General features: G+C 42.1%; 1 protein-coding gene across 1 annotated transcript in view; it reads right to left on the bottom strand.

The window, feature by feature from the left end:
- Positions 1 to 2,494: 2,494 nt before the first annotated feature.
- Positions 2,495 to 20,699, bottom strand: part of LOC117049940 (desmoglein-2-like) — a 31,024-nt gene continuing 12,819 nt past the window's right edge. The window contains exons 4-15 of the mRNA XM_033155087.1: positions 19,968 to 20,129; positions 19,690 to 19,834; positions 17,527 to 17,693; positions 16,057 to 16,191; positions 15,767 to 15,952; positions 14,586 to 14,848; positions 13,176 to 13,318; positions 11,698 to 11,925; positions 10,272 to 10,499; positions 8,580 to 8,710; positions 6,689 to 7,039; positions 2,495 to 5,439 (exon numbers count right to left, since the gene is read on the bottom strand). Coding sequence (XP_033010978.1) covers positions 4,489 to 5,439; positions 6,689 to 7,039; positions 8,580 to 8,710; positions 10,272 to 10,499; positions 11,698 to 11,925; positions 13,176 to 13,318; positions 14,586 to 14,848; positions 15,767 to 15,952; positions 16,057 to 16,191; positions 17,527 to 17,693; positions 19,690 to 19,834; positions 19,968 to 20,129 — 3,090 coding nt within the window. The 3' untranslated portion in view covers positions 2,495 to 4,488. The remainder of the gene's footprint in view (positions 5,440 to 6,688; positions 7,040 to 8,579; positions 8,711 to 10,271; positions 10,500 to 11,697; positions 11,926 to 13,175; positions 13,319 to 14,585; positions 14,849 to 15,766; positions 15,953 to 16,056; positions 16,192 to 17,526; positions 17,694 to 19,689; positions 19,835 to 19,967; positions 20,130 to 20,699) is intronic.

The following is a 20,699-nucleotide window of genomic DNA, read 5'->3' as shown; positions in this document are numbered from 1 at the left end:
GTGCCTTCAATATTTCACACACCCATCCATCTTGGACCCCTTTCTCTTTCACTATTTCTGACCTTGGGATCTCACCCAATAGTTTCTTCAGCTTTTTGAAACCGGCCTTCTTAAAGAAGTCCAGAGTGCATATCTGACTATACTAAGCTTTCCCTTGCCTGTGTGTCTAGATTCAGGTAGGTAGCCATGTTGGTCTGGCGCAGTTGAAATATATATATAAAATAAAAAAATTGTCCAGTAGCACCTTAGAGACCAACTAAGTTTGTTCTTGGTATAAGCTGAAGAAGTGTGCATCCACACGAAACCTTGCCTATGTATCATGAAACCCAGGAGGACATGATCACTTCCTCCCAAGCTTCCCAGTATTTCCACTTCATCAATCAGTTCCTCCCTGTTGGTGAGGATCGCTTCTTCCACCTTCTGGCAAATGAAATTATTATGCATTATTTGCTTCAACTTTTTGCTTTTGTTATCTTTCACAGTGGAGCAGCTCCTGTTTCTTATTCTGCTTCCCTGCTAAAGGTTGCTGTAGCAAACCTAGGCTGAACATACTGACAGTGTTAGTTTTAGCCCCCCCCCCCTTCACTTTCAAAAACAGGGCATTTCTTACATGTAGCTGTGTGCTGATTGCTTAGGCTTTTAGGCACAAGTCCACCTCTGGTATCCTCCATAACAACTCCAGCAAGCATGATAATTGTGCCATCTAGTGGTGCAAACTAGGAAGGATAGTGATGTGACAGAGATTTGTATTGAGACCAAGAAACTTTGGTGAATGAGGCTTACTACTTGTTGTTGTTCAGTCGTGTCCGACTCTTCGTGACCCCATGGACCAGAGCACGCCAGGCACCCCTATCCTCCACTGCCTCCCGCAGTTTGGCCAAACTCATGCTAGTCGCCTCAAGAACACTGCTCAACCATCTCGTCCTCTGTCGTCCCCTTCTCCTTGTGCCCTCCATCTTTCCTAACATCAGGGTCTTTTCCAGGGAGTCTTCTCTTCTCATGAGGTGGCCAAAGTACTGGAGCCTCAACTTCAGGATCTGCCCTTCCAGTGAGCCTTACTACTTTACTTTGGCCTCATTTATTTTATCTCCAGCTAGAAAAACAAGCAACCAAACCTTGAGAGCTGAAAGCTGTTGCTTTACTACTGCTTGACTAACAGGCATCCTAAGAAACGTATTTGAGGACTGTATGCATCTCTGGATGGCTCTAGCTGGCATCCTTACCCCATAGGGATGCTTTCAGATGCTCTTTTGAATGCTAGATGTGTTCAGTATGCCTGAGACTCATAATCCATATGGAGTTTATGCTGATCTGATCATTGTTAGTCCTGCCTAGTTCTCAGCGATGTGACAAAATATGACTTAGAAAGTGTCTGCCTGTGACAAGAAATGTATTAACTGTGCAATCCTATGCATGTTAATTCAGAAGTAAGCTCTTATAAGTTCAACTGGGCTTGCTCTCAAGTATTATAATTATAAATAATATTTATTAAGCTTTTATACCACCCTTCATCCAATGATTACAGGGTGGTACACATCATAAAAATACAAAATGAAAACACAAAATGCATAATAAAACAAAAGCAAAACAAACCAGTAATTCCCCCGCCACAGACACAATTAAAAGACAATCAGGCGAAGGCCTGGTTATAGATACATGTTTTTGCCTGGCGCTAAAAGATATGTAATGAAGGCTCCAGGCAAGACTTCTTAGGGAGACCATTCTACCAATGGGGAGCCACTGCAGAAAAGGCCTGTTCTTGTGTTGCCACCCTTCAGACCTCTCATGGGGGGGGCAGTCCTTCAGGCATTGCAGTCCTGAGCCATTTAAGGCTTTATAGGTAAAAAGCAGCACTTTGAATTGAGCCCAGAAACTAATTGGCAGCCAGTGCAATTGGCTCAGGATCAGTTGAATATGCTCAAACTATCTTGTCCCAGTGAGCAACTTGGCTGCCAAATTCTGCACCAGCTGGAGTTCCTGAACTGTTTTCAGAGGCAGATGTACGTATAATGCGTTGCAGTAATCTAACCTAGTAAACCCCACTGAAGAAAGCAGGACTCCCGTTCAACCAAAAATGTATCGAATTGCACTGAAATGTGAAATTTGTGCACACTTTGTCAGTCACAGGCTTATCATACCAGCTGAGAACTAGACCCATGTCTCAACACTTTAATCAATAATTGGGTATATGTTCAATTTAGTTTCTCAACAGAAAATTTATTTCTCCCTTGTGTATCGTTACTTTGCAAATCTATCAGACAGCAACAAATTCTTCCTAAGGCTGCAGTCCTGGGAGCAAGTCTTAATGGAACTCAGTGGCACTAATTTCTGACAGGCATAGAATCTAGTTACATGTTATTACATTACTTTCAACAATGGGCTCAGCAGTGACTACTAACCTTTGGTGAACTGTCCTCAGTAATTGTTACAGTTGTCTGAGTGGTTAGATGGGATGCATTTTTAACCAGTTAAAATAACAGAGCAGTGAAATTAGAATTTTTCCCTTTTATTTGAAATTCCACAAAAATACATAATGCAATACATCGACACCTCAAACTTGAGATCAGTGCAAAACCACAGCTTGTTATCTAAAATAAAAAGATACCGCAAAGCTCGAGATCTGCAAATTCCATGATTAACCCTTGAAAATGAACAGGCTATACTCCCATTCCAAATGGAAAGGTACATGGGAATTAACTGTAAACTCTGCGACAGCTACTAGTGCAGTCTTAAATCTCAGTTCATTAGATACAACACTCCACAGGTGAAACTGTGGATTAAAACCAAAGGAAAGCTTAAAATAAGCAGTATTTCTGTCATATAAAATGTTCCTTAAATGTAAGTTTATCTTGTCCAAAAAGATTAAAATACATTTACCATTATATACATTTTCATCCCATTCAGTTTTGCTTTTCTTTGAATTATAAAATAGGTATGTACAGAATAATAGAGGGGAAAAGGGACTAGGGCAACATACATTTATAGCACACTCCCTCTGCCAAGAATCCTAGGAACTATTTGTTAACAGTGCTGGGAATTGTAACTTTGTGAGAGACAAACTACAGTTACTAGGATTCTTTGAGGGTGTGTGTTGTGCTTTAAATGTATGGTGTGTATGCAGCCCAGTTCAGTGGCAGTGCACCCAATCCTATTTATTGCTTTTAGCCAAAGGGCCTGGGAAAACATAAGATACACATATATAAAATAAAAGGCACTAAGTGGGTTTTTTGAGTGAGTGGGGAAGGGGTGCGAACCCAGTCCTCCTTGGTCCAAGTCCAATATTCTCTCTGCTATACCACACTGACTGTACTATACAGATATACACAAAATTACTTACTGCACAATAGTGTCATTTGAAAAAGCACCAAATCCTGCATGGGTGGGTTCCATTCATTTCAATGAAGCCTATCACTGAATATGTGAAAGGATCAGCTGCCTCCACTGAAATGAATGGGACAGCCCTTGTGGCTAGTTGAGTTGAATGAATACATCAGAACTCAACCATCCTGATTCAGAGATGTCAGATGAGCACATGTGCTTCTGGTTTTAAGTTACATTTTTGTACCGTCCAGCAGCTGCAACTTGGGCTAAACCTATGCTTTAGCCTACATGTTGCAAAAGGAGCACAATGTCTGCTAAGTGTAGGAAAGAAAATTAGACTGCATTCATGTTTTCACTCCACCTCTTTTTACACACATCTTTGCTTTTTTTCATGTAAAAGGACATTATTTTGAAAAGCAACTTAAAAAATGATGTGAAATACCTACTCTTCTAGAGAACATAGGTATTTCCTGTTGATATTAAGTAGCCTGAGCAACAAGCCATCTCAGCTGTATTGTACATTTAAAGCTGCAATTCTAACCACATCCACCAGTGAGTAACTCCCTCTGGGTTCAACCTGACTTTTGAGTAAATACGTTTAGGATTGCACTGTTTGACAACTTAACTTTGAAGTCAATATGACTAATTAAGTTAATACTTTGCTATTTGCGCATTGCTAAATGCACAAGGGGAAAAAAATCCAAGAGCGACATAATCCTGAAGCAAGGCATTTAGGATCACACAGCTAGTTAAAGTTTGCCGATAACCAACTAAACCAGTTGGACTGCCATCCAGGTCCTGGCAATGCATGCTAGAATACAGAGGCTCAGGATGTTAGCAACATTCTTTCTGGCTATGCAGCTGAAGTACCGGTAGTTCCTTGTTGCTCCAAGCCTATGTTACTACAATCCAAGTTCTTTTACGCTGCAATGCTATGAATCTTATACTCAGAGGTCCTACTGTATTCAGTGGGGCATACTTCCTAGAAAAGTGTCTTTAGGACTGCATCTTTAATCTCAGTATCTCTTCTCTGGGCTTTGTGTGAGTTTTCTTGTACAGAAACTACTGCAAGGAAAGGAAAGCAATTCACTGAGCCCCTGAGAAAACAAACCACTAATCCCCATCACTGTTAATGTAAATAAAAAGTTATGGAGGAAAGCATACCATCTATGAGCGTGTGTACTGCACAGTGCTGTATTTAACCCTTGAGGACTTGCTCAGGGTGGAACCAGGGGGAGGTGCTTCCTGTGTGCTGCCTTGGTTAAAGAAAGCATCTGCAATCAATATTTGTCCCTGTCTATCGCTCTCAGGAAAGGTGGCTTGCTCTGATGTGCCCCACATGCCAGGAGTGGGTGTAACCACCTTCTCGGTCGCTACCACATTCTGTCCTCCTGCTAAATTGGGGATGCTCAAGGAACCCTTTAGCTCAGAACTAGGTACAAGGACCCTCTCCCTTTCCCTTACAACAACGTATTTTGAATCTGTAAGGTCCGGAAAGACTCCAGAAGGCATTTCTAACACATCCTGCAAGTTAGAACCCGGAGCAAGCACTCTCTCTGTCACTACCACATTCTCTTTAAACTGGGGGTCAAAGATTACTGGAGGGGGTATTGCCCCATAAGATGTTTCTGTCATGACAACATTGCTGCTGCTGCTGCTAACCAGAGGGTTGGGTATACGTCTAACTTGTTGCAAGCCAGGTGTAGATTCAAAGGTAGTCTCAGTTACTGTCTCCTCGGTCACCATTTCTGAACCAAAGCCTTTTGTGGTGTCAGGTATTTGGTTGCCAGAGCCTGAAGTATAGGTGTGCTCTGCATTCTGCTGGTGCAAGTATCGCACATCAGATTCACTTGCTGCAAGAGTAGGAGTTGGGTCTTTCAGGCCTTGAGAGGTGTGTGGTCCAGCTTCCATGCCAATGCGTTTGCCCATGCAGATCTCAGCCAGAGTCTTAAATTTATCTCCCAAGTCATCCAGGTAATGCTCATCAAAGTCGCCCTCAATGAAACTGCAGCAGCCAACAGAACCATGGGGAGAATCTCTTTCTTCCTCCTGAGAGTAAACGAGTAGGCAGTCTTTTGCGAGGTGCCCTTCATCCTCGTCGGCAAAAGCATCAGCTTTCTAAAAATGTGGAAAAACAAGAACTGTGAGCACTTGTGTTTCGGAAGATATAATTTTCTTTAATGAAAACAGCAGTCAGCTTGGTTGGGTGTAACACAAACTCCTTCAGGCAGAAGGCAGTGGTTTGGGGCCTTTTAGCTTAGTGAAAAGGCAACATGAGAGAAGTGTATACGATTATGCAGGGCCTGGAGAAAGGGAATAGTGAAAAGTTTAGCCCCTTTTCTCATTCCTAGAACTCATGGACCCCTGTTGCATCTGGACATCAAAAGAGTCAAGGCAGACAAAGGAAGAACTTCTCCACACAGTGCACGGCCAAACTTTGGAATCTGTTCCCACAAGAGGCAGAGATGGCTACCAACTTGGATAAAACTATAAAAATGCCCTGCTGGTAAGCTTCCCATAGGTATCTGGTTGGCCACTGCAAGAACAGGATCCTAGATTAGATGGGGTCTGATCCAGCAGGCTCTTCCTATGTTCTTAACAAATAAAAGCCCACCCATTTTGCAGGTTAGAGAGCCAGGCATAAAATTCTCCATATTTTCAGGGATGGGCATTTATGGGAGAAAAGTGACAGCTGTGTGGCTGCATCTTATCTTCCTCACCCACACTTTCCTTTTTAAAATCTTACTTTGCCCACATAGTGGTAGCTCTCATTACTTTTGAAAAGGAAAGGGTAGTGGGAGAAAGACAGCAATGATGCTGCTTGCAAGCTCCATGCCCCAGGGAAATATATGCCATTTCCCCCTCCTTAGAAATTAATGACGATGCCATCCCATTTCTGGGTAACAGAAGTGTGGTGGCATTCTGTCTGAGAGAGAGAAGGAGCAGTGATGTAGGGCAGAATTTATTTTCCTCGGTGCTTTATTTTTCTCTAGAAATTTTCCCCTTTTCATATGTTCCTTAGTAACAATGAATGAATGGCCATTGCAAATAAAAGGCAAGCATGGCAGTCTTCAAAGTGTTTAGATTTAATGAACACAAGTAAAATAAATGTGCTATATTAGATCACTTTTGAAGAAATTGGGAAAAATCCTGATGCAAACTGAGAATGTTAGGGAAATGGTGATAATTTGCATAGGGAAATATTCCGATTTTCCAGGAAACCCAGAACACTGCACATAGGAGAGATGCCCAAACCAATCCTAATAAACTAAGGAGTGGAAAATACAAAGGTCCCAGAATTAAACAAAACAGGAGGAAGTGGAAGTCAATCAAGAGAGCAAACATCTCACAGAAGTGTAAATCTTACTTCAGTGAAGTAGTTCCTTAAGAATTCTTCGTTCACGGTTCCGACATGTTCCATGTATCTGCTATCCATTGTCATGATTTTCTGTGCTGCCATGTCTCCTCCTCCTCCTCCTCCTCTTCTTGCTCCTGCTATGGTTGAGCCCCCTCCAAAATCCATGCCTTCACGATGTGCATGAGACATACGGGCCTCCTCCCAGCGCCTTTCGATGGTTGTGGTGTTACGCTGTCCGAATGCAGAAGAGCCAGAAACCACAGCGCCTCCTGCCACACCTAAGCTTGACGATGCATTTCCATTTCCCATCCCTGAGGCCGAGTTGTTCACAGAAGTCATGTGGCTTAGGTTGACAGCGGCCTAACGTCAAAGGGAAAAATGAAAACAGTGAAACTATATTCATTTAAGGAGGCAGGTTGATATCACAGTCAAACAACACACAGCAGACTGGGCTGGGCGAAGCCAGCTAGGAGGCAAATGTGATTCAGGAACAGATAGTTTATTTGCTTCCTGCTTGGAGAAAAGGAAGAGCAAATTTGTAATATGCGAGAGGAACAGATCCTGAAAGGTTTGGCTACTTGCATAGGTGTCTGCAGCAATGTTACCAGGGTGGGGGAAGTAAAGTATGGAGTGGCCCAGTGCATACTGCCTCAGATTTCAGGTTCTACAGATGTTAGAGATCTATGATTTAAAAATGAAATCTGAGAATCTGGGGATTATTGTTCATCCAGCAGGGGACAATGTCCCACTTGCTAGAGCACCACCCCATATACTGCTACTTGTGTTGTCGTCCCCCCCACACCAAAAGCTCCTTTCAGAACAAGAGTTTGTAGTTAGGCAGCTTTCCAGGTCAATGGAAAAAGCTGCTGGATAGCAGAACTTCTTAGCAAACTTCCTTCCCAAATGCAGTGCTGCCCCGCTAGACGAAAATAATTCGTTCTACGAGTTTTTTCGTACAGCGAATTTTTCGTCTAGCGAAGCGGCAATGGAGCGCGGAGGTTTTCGTGCTAAAAAAAAATTTCGTCTTGCGAAGCAGCCCCAGTGACTTTTTCATCTTGTGGGACAGCTTCCGCTAGACGAATATGTCAAGCCTTTATTTGTTATAATTGTGATGATTAAGGTGTACAGCTGATGAAAACCCCAAATTAACAATTTCAACTTTGGGATTTTCATCAGCTGTACGCCATAATCATCACAATTATAACACGCAAAGGCTTGACTTATCTTGCTTTGCATGTCATGAGTCTATCTCATATATTAAACTCCAGTAGCTAATGAAAACAATTGCTTACATAAATGGACTTTTCCACGATATTCTAATTATTCGAGTTTCATCTGTATAATGAGAGTGGGGAGGGGTATTACTCAGAAGGGTGGTGGGAATGGGTGATCTGTTGACGACTGTTAACGACTGCAATTGGTCTTACAGGAAAAAGCAAGGGGTGAGAAGCAGTCGTTAACAGTCGTCAACAGATCACCCATTCCCACCACCCTTCTGAGTAATACCCCTCCCCACTCTCTCACTATATATAAGGGTCTGGTGACTTCTGTTTCAGTGTATCTGAAGAAGTGTGCATGCACACGAAAGCTCATACCAAGAACAAACTTAGTTGGTCTCTAAGGTGCTACTGGAATGATTTTTTTTTGTTTCGACTTTTTAATTATGTAATTGAATTACCCCATACCTATTTAAACTGATAAGAGAGTAAGAGGCATATTGTTCTAAGTAACTCAGCCCATTGTTGTCTAAAGCAGACTCTTAGGCTGCAGCCCTACATGCCTGTCCTTGGAAGGACATCCTATTTAACTCAGCAAGATTTACTTCTTAGCAGACATGCATTCAGCAGGATATCAACATTCCTTGATGCCAAATACAAAACCAGGGCAAAACACAGGATACCTTGTCTTCAGGGGCTGCCCCTTCGTTGTTCCATATTCGCAACATTTCTTCGCTGTTATCGGGTATTGCCACAAAGCCTTTTGAGGCACCTGATCCACCAAAACCACACGCCAGCAGTAAGAGAGGCACCACTGCAAAGGAACACGGCAGATCACCAAAGGTTGAACTTGCAGAAGCAAATCCTAAATATCCATTCATAGCCCATTAATTATAACAAAGTACTCCAAAATCCATTCAAAATATTACAATGTTCTCTAAAATAGAGCCATGTATTGCAAACATTGCACCACGAACAACAGGCTGTGTACAGATTCTGTACTAATCTACACTTTCTGATGGCTTAGCACATTTTAAAATTCCAGTGAGGCGAGACCACCGCAGAACCAAACATGAACAGCAGCAAGCAACTTCCATTTGCTTCAGCTTGCAGGCCTCACACATTCAGAGTTGTGCACGTTCCACAACATTACCATGAAAACACAGGATTTAGGTACAAATTTTGGCAACTTCAGTTCCCCCCCCTAGTTCTCAGACAGTGAAGAGAGGCTTGCAGCTATGTGGGAAAGCAAGCAGCCTGCAGGACTCCAGCAGAGGGGAGTGATTGGCGGGTAGGTGCTATAGTCCCTTGCATTTTTAGCAAAAACACAACTTTGCTAGATAAGCAAACATGGGTAAATCAATCCCCACAGCTGCAGTGGTTGCCAGTTTATTTCCAGGCCAAATTCACGGTGCCCACCCCTGGGGTTTAAAACCTTGAATGACTTGCGCTCCAAATATCTGAAAAACCACCTCCATCCCTATAGACCTTCTTGGGTGTTAAGTTCAGCAGAGAGGGTTCTCTTAGTAGTTCCGCCATCTTCAGAAGTATGGCAAATGATGATGCGGGAAAGGACTTTCTCTGTGGCAGCCCTTAAATGGTGGATCTCCCTTCACACAGAGGTGTGTCTACCATCTTCATTGTATAACTTTTTCAATATGCTGAAGATACACCTCTCTACCCAGGCCTTTGACAATTAAAATATTTTTGTGGGACCCACCTCTTCAACCTTTACTGTACTGCTCTGTGGAATTGTAACAGCTGCTTTAATAATTGTAGAAAATGTTTTACTTGTTTTTAATAGTACTGTTATAATGTTGTAACCTGAGCAGGGGCCTTATAAGTGAGGGGTGGGTAAGAAATCTAATAAAATACTTTGCAGAATTCATTGCTTCTTGGAACATTATTTTGATTATTATTTTAAATGAACAGTGCTCTTAGTCCAGACTTTAATTAGCTGATCCTAGTTTGGAAGGCCTCGTGGCTTGTTGCCTGTTTTTTGGTCAAGCTGCCAAACAACATTTCACCTCATATGAAAGTTGAATTTTTGATAAAAGATAGGAAGAACAAGGATCAAAAGCTTTAAAATGAGTGGTAAAAGTGTATCAGAGACAAATAAAATTTTAACAAAGTTCCTTAACTGTATTGCTCTACTCTTTACCACACCATATGTAAAAGATCAGAACATTAAACTCTCTCTTAAGTCCTATTGAGTCTAATGGGAGAAAACTAGAAGGGGCTTAACTTTGGTTGGTTCATGCCCATAAAGCTTGCATGAAGATTGCAAGCCACTGCAAGGAGGAGTCATTGTGTCAGAGCCTTTGTGTGGTACAGAGCATTCTGCCAATTCTTCTGGAATAATGCTAGTTACTTACGCAGCAGCAGCAACAACGCCAGAATTATCAGAGCAATTGCTGCAGGTCCTAGCACAACCGATGAGCCGGTGATTGCTGCTCGGCAACCACCACCTTCTGCACATTCACAAACATCCAGTCTTAGAGTCTGATACTCGGGACAGCTAAGACCTTGGTTATCTTTCACCAGGAGTGGAACTTCATAGGATCCAGGATTCAGATTCTCTGGTATAAGCTGTACTCTAGATCCTTCACAGGGAAAAAGACAGTAACGATAAATTGTAAGTAGCAATGTAATGTAAGTAGCTGAAAGTATGACAGAACTGTGAGCAGATACTGACTTTAGGGTTACCAACTTGATGTTCTGAAGTACATAGTCATATTTTGGAGATAAACACATCAGTTTCTAGATTACCTAATTGTTGTAAGCCACCTTTGGCAACTGTATTTTTGGCACCAGGGTTGGGAACCCCCAGGTCTACACAGACACATCAGCACAATGTTTAAAGAGCTAAAATTATCAAAGGGTACACACATCCCTGGTGTTAGAGCAATTCCACAAGTACCCAGTCTGTCAACCAGAAAGCATGTGAAGAATAGTTTACCTAGATGTGTGTTAATTCCTTGCAGCTATGGCTTTGGGATACCTTCCCAGCCTGTTTCAAGGAGAAGAAGCAGAAAGACCACAGAGGACTTCCTCTTTCTCTACAACCAGTGCCCAAATGAGGAGAGGGATGGTATCTTACATCTTTTTCGGGTTTAGCTGAAACTTTTCCACTGCCTTTCAATGGATGCTTTAGAATCTGGCTTAATCTGAAACAAAGTCGCTCAACTTTCAGATAGCAGTAAATGCAGAGCATTTCTGGCTTATTTCAGTGGGAGAGAAATCTTGGGAGAGATGCTCTCCTAGCATGAGAGCTGACCATGAGGATCTAAGCAGCATAGTGGTGGCTGCTCTTCAGACAAATAATCTCAGCCACTCAGCCTCGGATGTTTTATTCTCTGCCTCAAGTGAAGCTAAGCCCCTACTTATGAAGCTACACTTCAAAGCAATGCTGCTTTGGCCAGCGCATGTTATCCAAGAGAGGATTAGCCGAGTCACAACTAAAATAACAGGCTTGTACCCAATGCTGTGCTAAATATTTTTTATGGTTTTGAGTTTTAAGCTTGATTTTAATACTGGTTTTAATGCTGTAACCTGCCTTGGGATGTAAGGGCCAAGTAATAAATCACCATCATCAACAACAGTTGTCCTTCCAGTTCATGGATCTCCACTTGTACAATGGGACTCCCCCCCCCCCTCCTAAATCTGTTTTGGAAATGAACAGGGGCACACAGGAGGCAAAGATGGATAGGGTAACAAATGTAAATCTTACCTAGTATAGTTGACTAGTTCCTACAAACCCTCACCCCTGCTGTAAACCATGTCATATTGACTCATACTTACCATCCACTTGGATTATCCTCCACTTGTCTGACACTCTTTCAGGCTCATCAACAATAGTGAAAGTGAAAGGGCCACGATTTAGATAACCTCCTCGATTAGTAACAGAGATGTTAACAAACTTTTCATGAGTACAGATAGTTTGACGTGGAGTCACAATGGTCGGGCAGTACAGAGTAGTATTCTGTACCTGAATAACAATGGTACCTGTAGCTGTTTTTGGAGGCTGGTCTGCAAAATATGTAAGGCAAAGCATTTCACTGCTTAAGAATGCAAAAACATAGTTTTATCATTGTAGAATTTCATTTGCTTCTTTGAGTGTATAAAAGGTTTTAATGTGAATTCAGTGTTTGATTTGCAATCCATTTCAACAACACAATAACTGAATATAGGATGCAATTCAAACCCATGGAAATGTTTGGTTGGCAATTATTTGAGTTCCTGGAGATGACTACCACACTGTTACTCCAGTTCTTTGGGCTTTGTGGACCATAAGACACTTTATTCAAGACTAGCAGCTTTGTATCCAGCGTTGCTAGGAAATTCTACAAAAGCAAAAAAATCAGTGCAATGTTGAAAGGTCCATTGCGCCATCTTAATCCCAAATGGCACCTAACTGTATCCAAACATAGATGGAAACCTGGCTCCTTTATCTTGGGGACCATCCTGCAAAATGTGCTTACGTTATCTTAAAGAGTTGTCCATGTGTGTAGCGAATGAACAACTTTCTAAAATATGTATTAGATTACAGGGTCTCTAATGTGAAAAGCAGACACATGTCCATGAAGTTTGCCTTCTGGCCTTGGATTAGCAACACAGAGATGCAGCATTGACATTTTTGTGTTCACATCATCATGCTAAAGCATGTAATTCATCGGGCTTTATTAAAAGCCTCTACTACAACAACATTTACCTAAATGCAAATGATGCTCCAGGTACTCTGCCCAGTCGTGAAAAGCAACACCAATCTCTCCTGAGCATGGAGAGAGAATTCTCTCTCCCCCCCCCCCACCTCCATATCCCACCTCAAATGAGGGAAGAGCCTGTATGTCTCCCAAGCCCACTGTGAATGCCAGAGGATTTGAGGGAGGTAAGACAATTGGTGGCAACCATGATTCATGTCTGGCTAGTAAGTATAGCCAAGATTTTTGGAGCTGCTGGTCCCTGTACAGAAACTTGGGAAGTTGCTTTATACAGAGACAGAACAGTGGTCCATCTAGCTCAGCCTTGTCTATGCTGACTGGCAGTGGTTTCAGGTAAGATTCTCTTTTAGCCCTACCTGGACACACCTGGGAATGAAGCTGGGACCTTCTGCATGCAAAGCAGATGCTGCACCACTGAGCCACCACCCTTTGCCAAGGTCAGATGGTTGCTGCCACTTTCCAAATCTAGCTTTGGGCTTCAACAAACTAAGATGCGGCATATGAATGAAAAGGCTGATGAATTATTCTTAAGGAAGAAATGGAAGAAGCATCACTTACCCTTACTTATAGCCAAAATTGTTGCAGTGTAAGTACCATTGACAAGAAAAGATGAGTCATAGTCAATCACTCGGTTAAGTTTGATTTCAGCAGTCCTAGAGTCTACTGTAAACCAGTTTGCAATGTCCTGGCCTTTAGCATACCTGCACAGATTTTTAATGTATGTTAGAATGGTCACAACAATCCATGTATAAAGAAAACACTTTGCTCCAAGACACACAGGGAACTAGGCAGAGGGCCTTCTCGGTGGTGGCGCCCACCCTGTGGAACACCATCCCATCAGATGTCAAGGAAATAAACAACTATGTGATGTTTAGAAGACATCTGAAGGCAGCCTGGTTTAGGGAGGTTTTTAAGGATTGATGTTTTATTGTATTTTTAATATTTTGTTGGAAGCTGCCCAGAGTGGCTGGGAAAACCCAGCCAGATGGGCGGGGTATAAATATATTATTATTATTATTATTATTATTATTATTATTATTATTATTATTATTACTACTACTACTACTACTACTACTACTACTACTACACAGGCTTGGTTGATGGTGAAACATCTTCATTTAGTTTCATCCAACAACTCGGGGCCATTTTCCACATTAAAAAATTCATAGAAACATACGTTTTATGATGCATGTCAGTGTAGCACAAGAAGATATCACAGACATACATTTCTGAAGGAAGTCATGCGTTTATAGGAGTTGCCTGGAAACTTCATGTCATCCTAAGTCCGCACAGGAAGAATGTGAATTCATGTCATTTCTTTTGTTTGCTCCATCAGGTCCCCATCATGCCAGAAGACAGAAATGGGGAAGAAGGGCCACATCCTCTTCTGGGTAACCTACTGGCAGCCACTTTTGCCTCTGGCCCCCTGCCCATTACAGGGATGTAACCAGGGGCAAAAGAGGGCAATGCAACGAATGTAAAATTCACCTTTATACAGCAGGCTAGTTTCTGTACACATTCACACCCCTGTCTCCATCCAGGTAGACAACAGGCATTATCAGAGTTCAAGGACACCTTCCATCCAAGTGAAAACACTTCCAGAAAGGTGTGGATTGGGGTTGGTGAGGGATGTGGCCAGGCGAGAGTACGAAGGACCAGGCAGAGAGCCTGGAGGATTGCATTTGGCTCCTGGACTGGAGATTTTCCACCCCTGTTGTAAAACTACAGGGGCGGGTACAACAGAAATAGAGCCATGCTATCTGCATAAAATCATTGCATCTTGTGGGTGCTGCTATTTATTTCTTAAGTGTGTGACTGTGGCCTACAGATATTGCAAGCAAAAGGCACTGGCACAAATGAGGCATAGACTGAGGCCCGTCTTCACTCAAACTGAATGCTGCAGCAGCTTGATTTAAGCAACCTTTCAGTGAATTGCCTTGGAAAAAGAAGAAGAAAGGCGTCTCTAACCTGATGTTTTGTGCCATCTTTCCGGTATCTTCATCATAAGCTTCGAAGCGCCCAATAACCTGGTTCACTTTCATTGTTTTGTTTGTTTGAATTGTAATTCTGTTGGGCTTAAATACAGGGCCTTCAATCACATTTTCCACCTTAATTTTAACTGGAATTGGTTTTGCTTGGAAGCCCTTAGCAATAATTGATTTGTGATACGCTGCTTTGTTAGAAACAACAATATTCAAGTCAATGTTCTGCAGCTCTTCATAATTAATTTCCTGTAGGGAGAATGGGAAAAAACAACAACCCCAGCAACAAGTTAGAAAAGGTGCACTCTGAATTCCAAGCTGGAGAATAAGCGTTAAGACTTCACTTTCATTATTATGCCTGAAGGTTTTCAATCACCAGGGGAGGCCCTGCTGGAGTGTCACCACCTCCTGAAGTCCAAGGGGCAGCAAGATATGGGAGGGTTTTTCCTGTGATGCCCTTCCTGGCTAAGAACTCCCTTCCCTTGGACTTGCATGTGGCACTGTCCTCTTTTTGTCAGTTAATCAAGGTGCACCTCTTTGCCCAGGCAGATGAATGATTTAGAACAGGCTATGATTTCTACTGTTGTCTTAATTATGGTTTTAAGTGATGTTTCAATGAATGCACATATCCTGCTCTGGGACCCTAAAGAACACATAACAAATGCAATCAACCAATCAATGCTCCATGTGTGTGTTTATACCTGTTCTGGTTTTGGGCCAGTTCCCGGAAAAAGTCCCTAGATATCTAGAACATTATAAAATATATTTGCACTTTTTCTTTGGTATTCACAGTGGCATCATAACCCTCTTTTCTTCACAAAACATTAAGCTCTGTGCATTAAATAGTGATCAGAGGAGGCTACATTTTCAATTTCTAAAATTTTGTCCTCTTGGTGGAATGCAAACAAAGACAATATATCTATGGTTGCCACAGCAGGCTTTATCACAGGGTTGTGAAACATTAGCTCCCTTGACTAGAAGGCAGTATTAAGCCTCCAGATTGACCTCACTGAGTATATGTATCCATATAGTATTACAGCCAGTTTGGAAGTATATCCTGGCTACTTTAGGTGCACTCCCTTTCAACATTTTTTCATGCAGTTAATTTTGCATGTCTGCATTGGGACCAATGATTCAAAACACAGCCTCCGCAAACTAAACACTGACCTTAACCAGAATCAAAACCCCTTCGTTGGTATGCGAATCTGTTTCTATACGGAAATAACCTCCTTCATTGCCAGACACAATGGTGAAGTTTGCCAGCCAGTTATCAGTGTATTGCTCATCGTCGTCAAAGGCCCTCAGTCGCATAATCTCCACATTAGCTGTGTTTTCCCGGACACTTCCATCATACTGTAAGCATACAAGATTTTAAATGTCTCTTCCATGTTATCAAGGCAGGAAAGACTATTTGCCACAAATGCATGCAAGCCTTCCAGTCAGATCACTTCACTTACCATGCTTTTTTCAAGATAAGGGATATTATCATTGACATCCAAAACCTTGATCTGTACCGTTGTCCGTTCACCAAGCCCTATTTCAGCTCCATCTCGGTCTCTTGCTTCTACAATTAAGGAGTAGCTACTTTGCTCCTGCATGATATTCAAGCAGCTATGTGTAAGTGAATGCCAACAGCATACCAACATAAATCAATATCTACCACCAGTGGCCAAATACCACTATTTGGAGCCAAAAGAGATCACTGCCCAAGACCTGGGAGCCTCCAAGAGCCAGGTAGTGGAGGTTTATGTATAAAAATATTTGTAAACCACCATTTATATATGACAATATCAACAATAAAACATAAAACAGTACAAAACCATCATTAAAGTGACTGGCCAGCCAAAAATGTTACAAACATCTGAATAGCTATGTTAGCATTTAAAAACCTTCAAGAGACCTTGGAAAGTCAAAAGCAAGGATATCTGCCAAAGAGTAATTCACAGCATGGGACCAGTAACACTAAATGCCCAACTTCTAGGTGACAGTGCTCCTGTCTGACATCATACATTATATCAGAGGTAGGGCAGGTTGGTGTGGCTCACCCAAAGAAGCCCTATGGGCCAAATGGAGAGGCATGATGAGCCAAATTTTTCCCATTGGCTGGAAGCTCCCCACTTCTGCCGTAAAGTCTTCACACAGAGATCAAGTAAGATGGCTTGACTGATCCCATAGAACGCAACAAGGCGTGGGGGAAAGGAAAATCTGAGAAGTAAGGGCACAAGCCTTTTTAGGGCTTGGTAAGTTAAAGCCAGTTTATTAAGCAAGTCAGCTGGAATCCAGCACAGAGACTGGATCACTGATGCTATTATGCTCTGAGCAGTGACCCATCACTGTCAAACAAGACACCATGCTTTAGATCCCATTCAAAGCCTATCCTTTTTCAGCAAAGCTTTTGGCAATGACTACATTTTCCACCTTCAACTGCTTGCCATTCTTACTGTTTTTTTAGATACATTTTGCTGAATTTAATTTTTTAGACTATTTATTATTAGTAGACATGCCTGATAAACAGAATTTCTGTATGCTCTGGCACTCATCATGGTGTCCTGTTGTTCCAGAAACGGTTTAGTTGTGCTGGCCACATGACCCAGCAAGCTGTCTGCCTCGGCCTGAAGCGAGATGAGCGCAGCACCCCATAGTTGCCTTTGACTGGACTTAACCGCCCACGGGTCATTTACCTTTGTCTTTCCTACATGCCTGGTACCACTCCCCTCCATTGTTTTTGTATGCTGCCTTGAGCATTTTTAGATTAGAAGGGCAGTTTATACTATTTCCTAATATCAGAATCAAGGAAGCAAATCAGTTGATCAGGATTACGGTCTTAAAGGTTATGTTCTTCAGAGGTAATTTACAAAGCGACATCAGTAGCATTTTTACCACATAAATGAGAAACTTGACAGCACAGGAGAGGAAAAAGCATTTACCTCCCTGTCAAGTTGAAAATGTGAAGTCCGGACCTCGCCTGTCGCTCTGATAATTTCAAATGCAGGAGGATTCCTAGGCTCTTGAGAAATAATCTTGAAGGCAATTTTAGAGTTGAGGTTGCCTGGCTCATCTGCATCGGTTGCATCTATCTTTATCACAAGAACACCTAACAATTCAAATTAAACTTAATTATAAAGTCCTGTTGGACAAAATACATTGAACTGAAGGTTTCCAAATGCCCCAAATACTGTACTGAATTTTCTATGGTGCATTCAAAGATTTAGCTCAGGTATAGATGCTTGTTTGAATAACATACATTGGACCAGGGATAGCTCTCCAGGTGTTGTTGGGGCTCCAATTCCCAACAGCCCCAGCCAGCATGGCTAATGGTCAGGGGTGATGGGAAGTACAGTCTAGTAGAATTGGGAGGACTACAAATTTTCTGTTCCTGCACTAGACCATGACATCTAAGTCCTAAGGATTTGTATAATTTAAGATATTTAGAGGAAATTCCCTTGGAATAAATTATAAAGAATGCACTAAAATTGTATTTAAAAATAAACACTATGTTAATACTGAGATGGAATTTATCCCATGGTTTGACTAGTGCTCATGGCAGTGCAAATTTGCCTCCCCCCCCCCCCGGCAACATAGTTCTCAGCTCCTTGTCTCAAATCAATATCCTGTCCCAAAGATCTGAGCTAATACTACTGTGGCATTTTAAAACAAGCAGATTTTTTATTCTTATTATTTGCCTCTGGATCTGGTAGAATGGACTGCATCTCTTCAAAATGCTTTCACGTTCGCTCAGATAGGGCTGCATTGCACAAAACCATTCCCTAGCTGGAATCCCTAGCCATGGTAGTGGGTAACAGCTTGTCTTTCCTTCCTGCCCATTTGGTGTAGCTATCCTGCCTCTGGCACCATTGTCCTACTTGGGCACTCTCCCTCAAGCAACCGCAGGGCCATGCTTGTTGGCCCCACCCCCCACTGTCCTGTCCCTGTTGTGCTTTTCATGCGTTGGGAGGGAAAAGGTCTGAAGCAAAGAACCTGCCCTAAGCACACAGACTCCCTGTACTATTTAGAGCAGGGGTCCCCAAACTAAGGAATTGCCTTCTCAATCTGGCCTGTGGACGGTCCGGGAATCAGTGTGTTTTTACATGAGTAGAATATGTCCTTTTATTTAAAATGCATCTCTGGGTTATTTGTGGGGCCTGCCTGGTGTTTTTACACGAGTAGAATGTGTGCTTTTATTTAAAATGCATCTCTGAGTTATTTGTGGGGCATAGGAATTCATTAATTCCCCCCCAAAAAATATAGTCTGCCCCCCCCCCCCAAGGTCTGAGGGACAGTGGACCGGCCCCCTGCTGAAAAAGTTTGCTGGCCCCTGATTTACAGCCCCAAGTTCCAAAGCACCATTAATGACTGGCTTGCATGTAGGGTGTTGCAGTCATTTGGAAGTGCAGACCACAGTTTTCTTAAGACAAACCACAGCATGCAAGCATGTAGGAACGGTGCTTCAAGGAAAGGTGCACTCTTTTCCCTCTGCCGTGAGTAGACCTTGAAAAAATGTCCTAGCCCACCCCTATCCCCACTATGCAGCGAGCTCTTTTGTCCAAGGGGCCATTACAAAAAGAGACCTGCTAATTGTAGTCGGAAGTGGCGCAATTCAACATTCTCGTTCTCCAGAATAAAGCCTGCACAGTCAGAGTGTAAGGCAAATGCCCTCTCCCTTCCCAAACTACCATAATTTTCTAGGCAGTGTCACATAACGAAAGAAAGCTTTGGTTTATTTTATCATTCGTCCTGTGTGACCAGGGCAAGGTAGGATGTGAAAGAGAACAGGGCTCTTGCATCTTTAATAGTTTGCAGAAGAAAGGATTTCAGGTGTACCTTGCACTATTAATCTCTGCTACGTTTTCCAGCATCTTCCCCTCCGAAGACCAATCTCAAATCAAATGCGTGTGATGTTCCTAACCTATTGCAATACCCTGCACATCTGTGTGAAATCAATGAAAGAGACACATCTGCTACTAAGTACAGGATTTCAACCATAAACAAGGGACCAAGAGATAAGGTAGTTAGGAAAAAGTACAAGGAGTATGCACAGAAAACAAAATTGCTATCAGAATGAAAGTATTAAATAAAGCTCCAGGACTTACCAACTTCAGACAATTCTTCAACAGAGCCCATAAAAACTGACTTTGAAAACTTTGGGTAGTTGTCATTTATGTCTTTAACTTTAATTCTCAAGTCTAATGGTTTTTCCATGTGATTACCGTACTGATCCATTGCATAACCTTTCAGCTGGAAAAATATTGGCGGAAAAGTAAATAATCCATATGTGTGAATTCAAATCAATACAGTAAAAGTTGAATGATGGCGATTGACATCAATCTGAGTGCTTAATAAGAAAAGGAAGTCTAATTGCTTCACTTACATGGAACATTGGTGTTTGCTCCCGATCAACTATTCTTGTTATGTTCAGATCTCCAGTTTTTCCATTAATCACAAACAAATTATATGGTGGTTCGGTGACTCCTGTTCCTGAAATAGTGTAAGTAATAACTACCCCGGCGTCACCTTCATGATCAGATCGTATCTGTAAGGAAGATGATTAAAATACGTTCAGAGTTTTGGGAAATTAAATGCCCCTGTACAAATAAACAAGATAATTTGTTTGTATCCTTCACTTTCCTTGGTAGTTAAGAAATTTTTTTATAAGTAGAATATCTTGTGCACCTCTCTGCTGCATATCATTAGAAGCCTCTTGAGGACCTACCCAAACAACATGGGAAAGGTCAAGGGGATGACATACACAAGCATGTTGCAGGTTGGGACAGCATGTGCTCCTGCTTTTAACCATCACACTATTAGGCAAACACCTGAACATGGCTAAAGAGGTGTGAATACATGGGAATTATTAGAGAAAACTTTAGGCAGAAGGGAGAAATGTGGAGCTCAGAGAGATAGCAGGAGACTTGCAGAAATGGAGGAATGGTGGCCATAAGTAGGGATATATATTGGGAAGTAAGGGTAGGAACAGACTTTAAAGTGAGGACAAATAGTTAGTGGACAATGTGATATCTCATGTCATCATTCAAATGCTATCAGTACAGAACAGTCTGATGTAAAATCCAGTATTTAATCAGCAATCAATTGACTCGCATTC

This window comes from Lacerta agilis, chromosome 7 (genome assembly GCF_009819535.1).
Source record: "Lacerta agilis isolate rLacAgi1 chromosome 7, rLacAgi1.pri, whole genome shotgun sequence".
Lineage (NCBI taxonomy): Eukaryota > Metazoa > Chordata > Lepidosauria > Squamata > Lacertidae > Lacerta > Lacerta agilis.
This window is presented reverse-complemented; position numbering and strand designations above follow the sequence as displayed.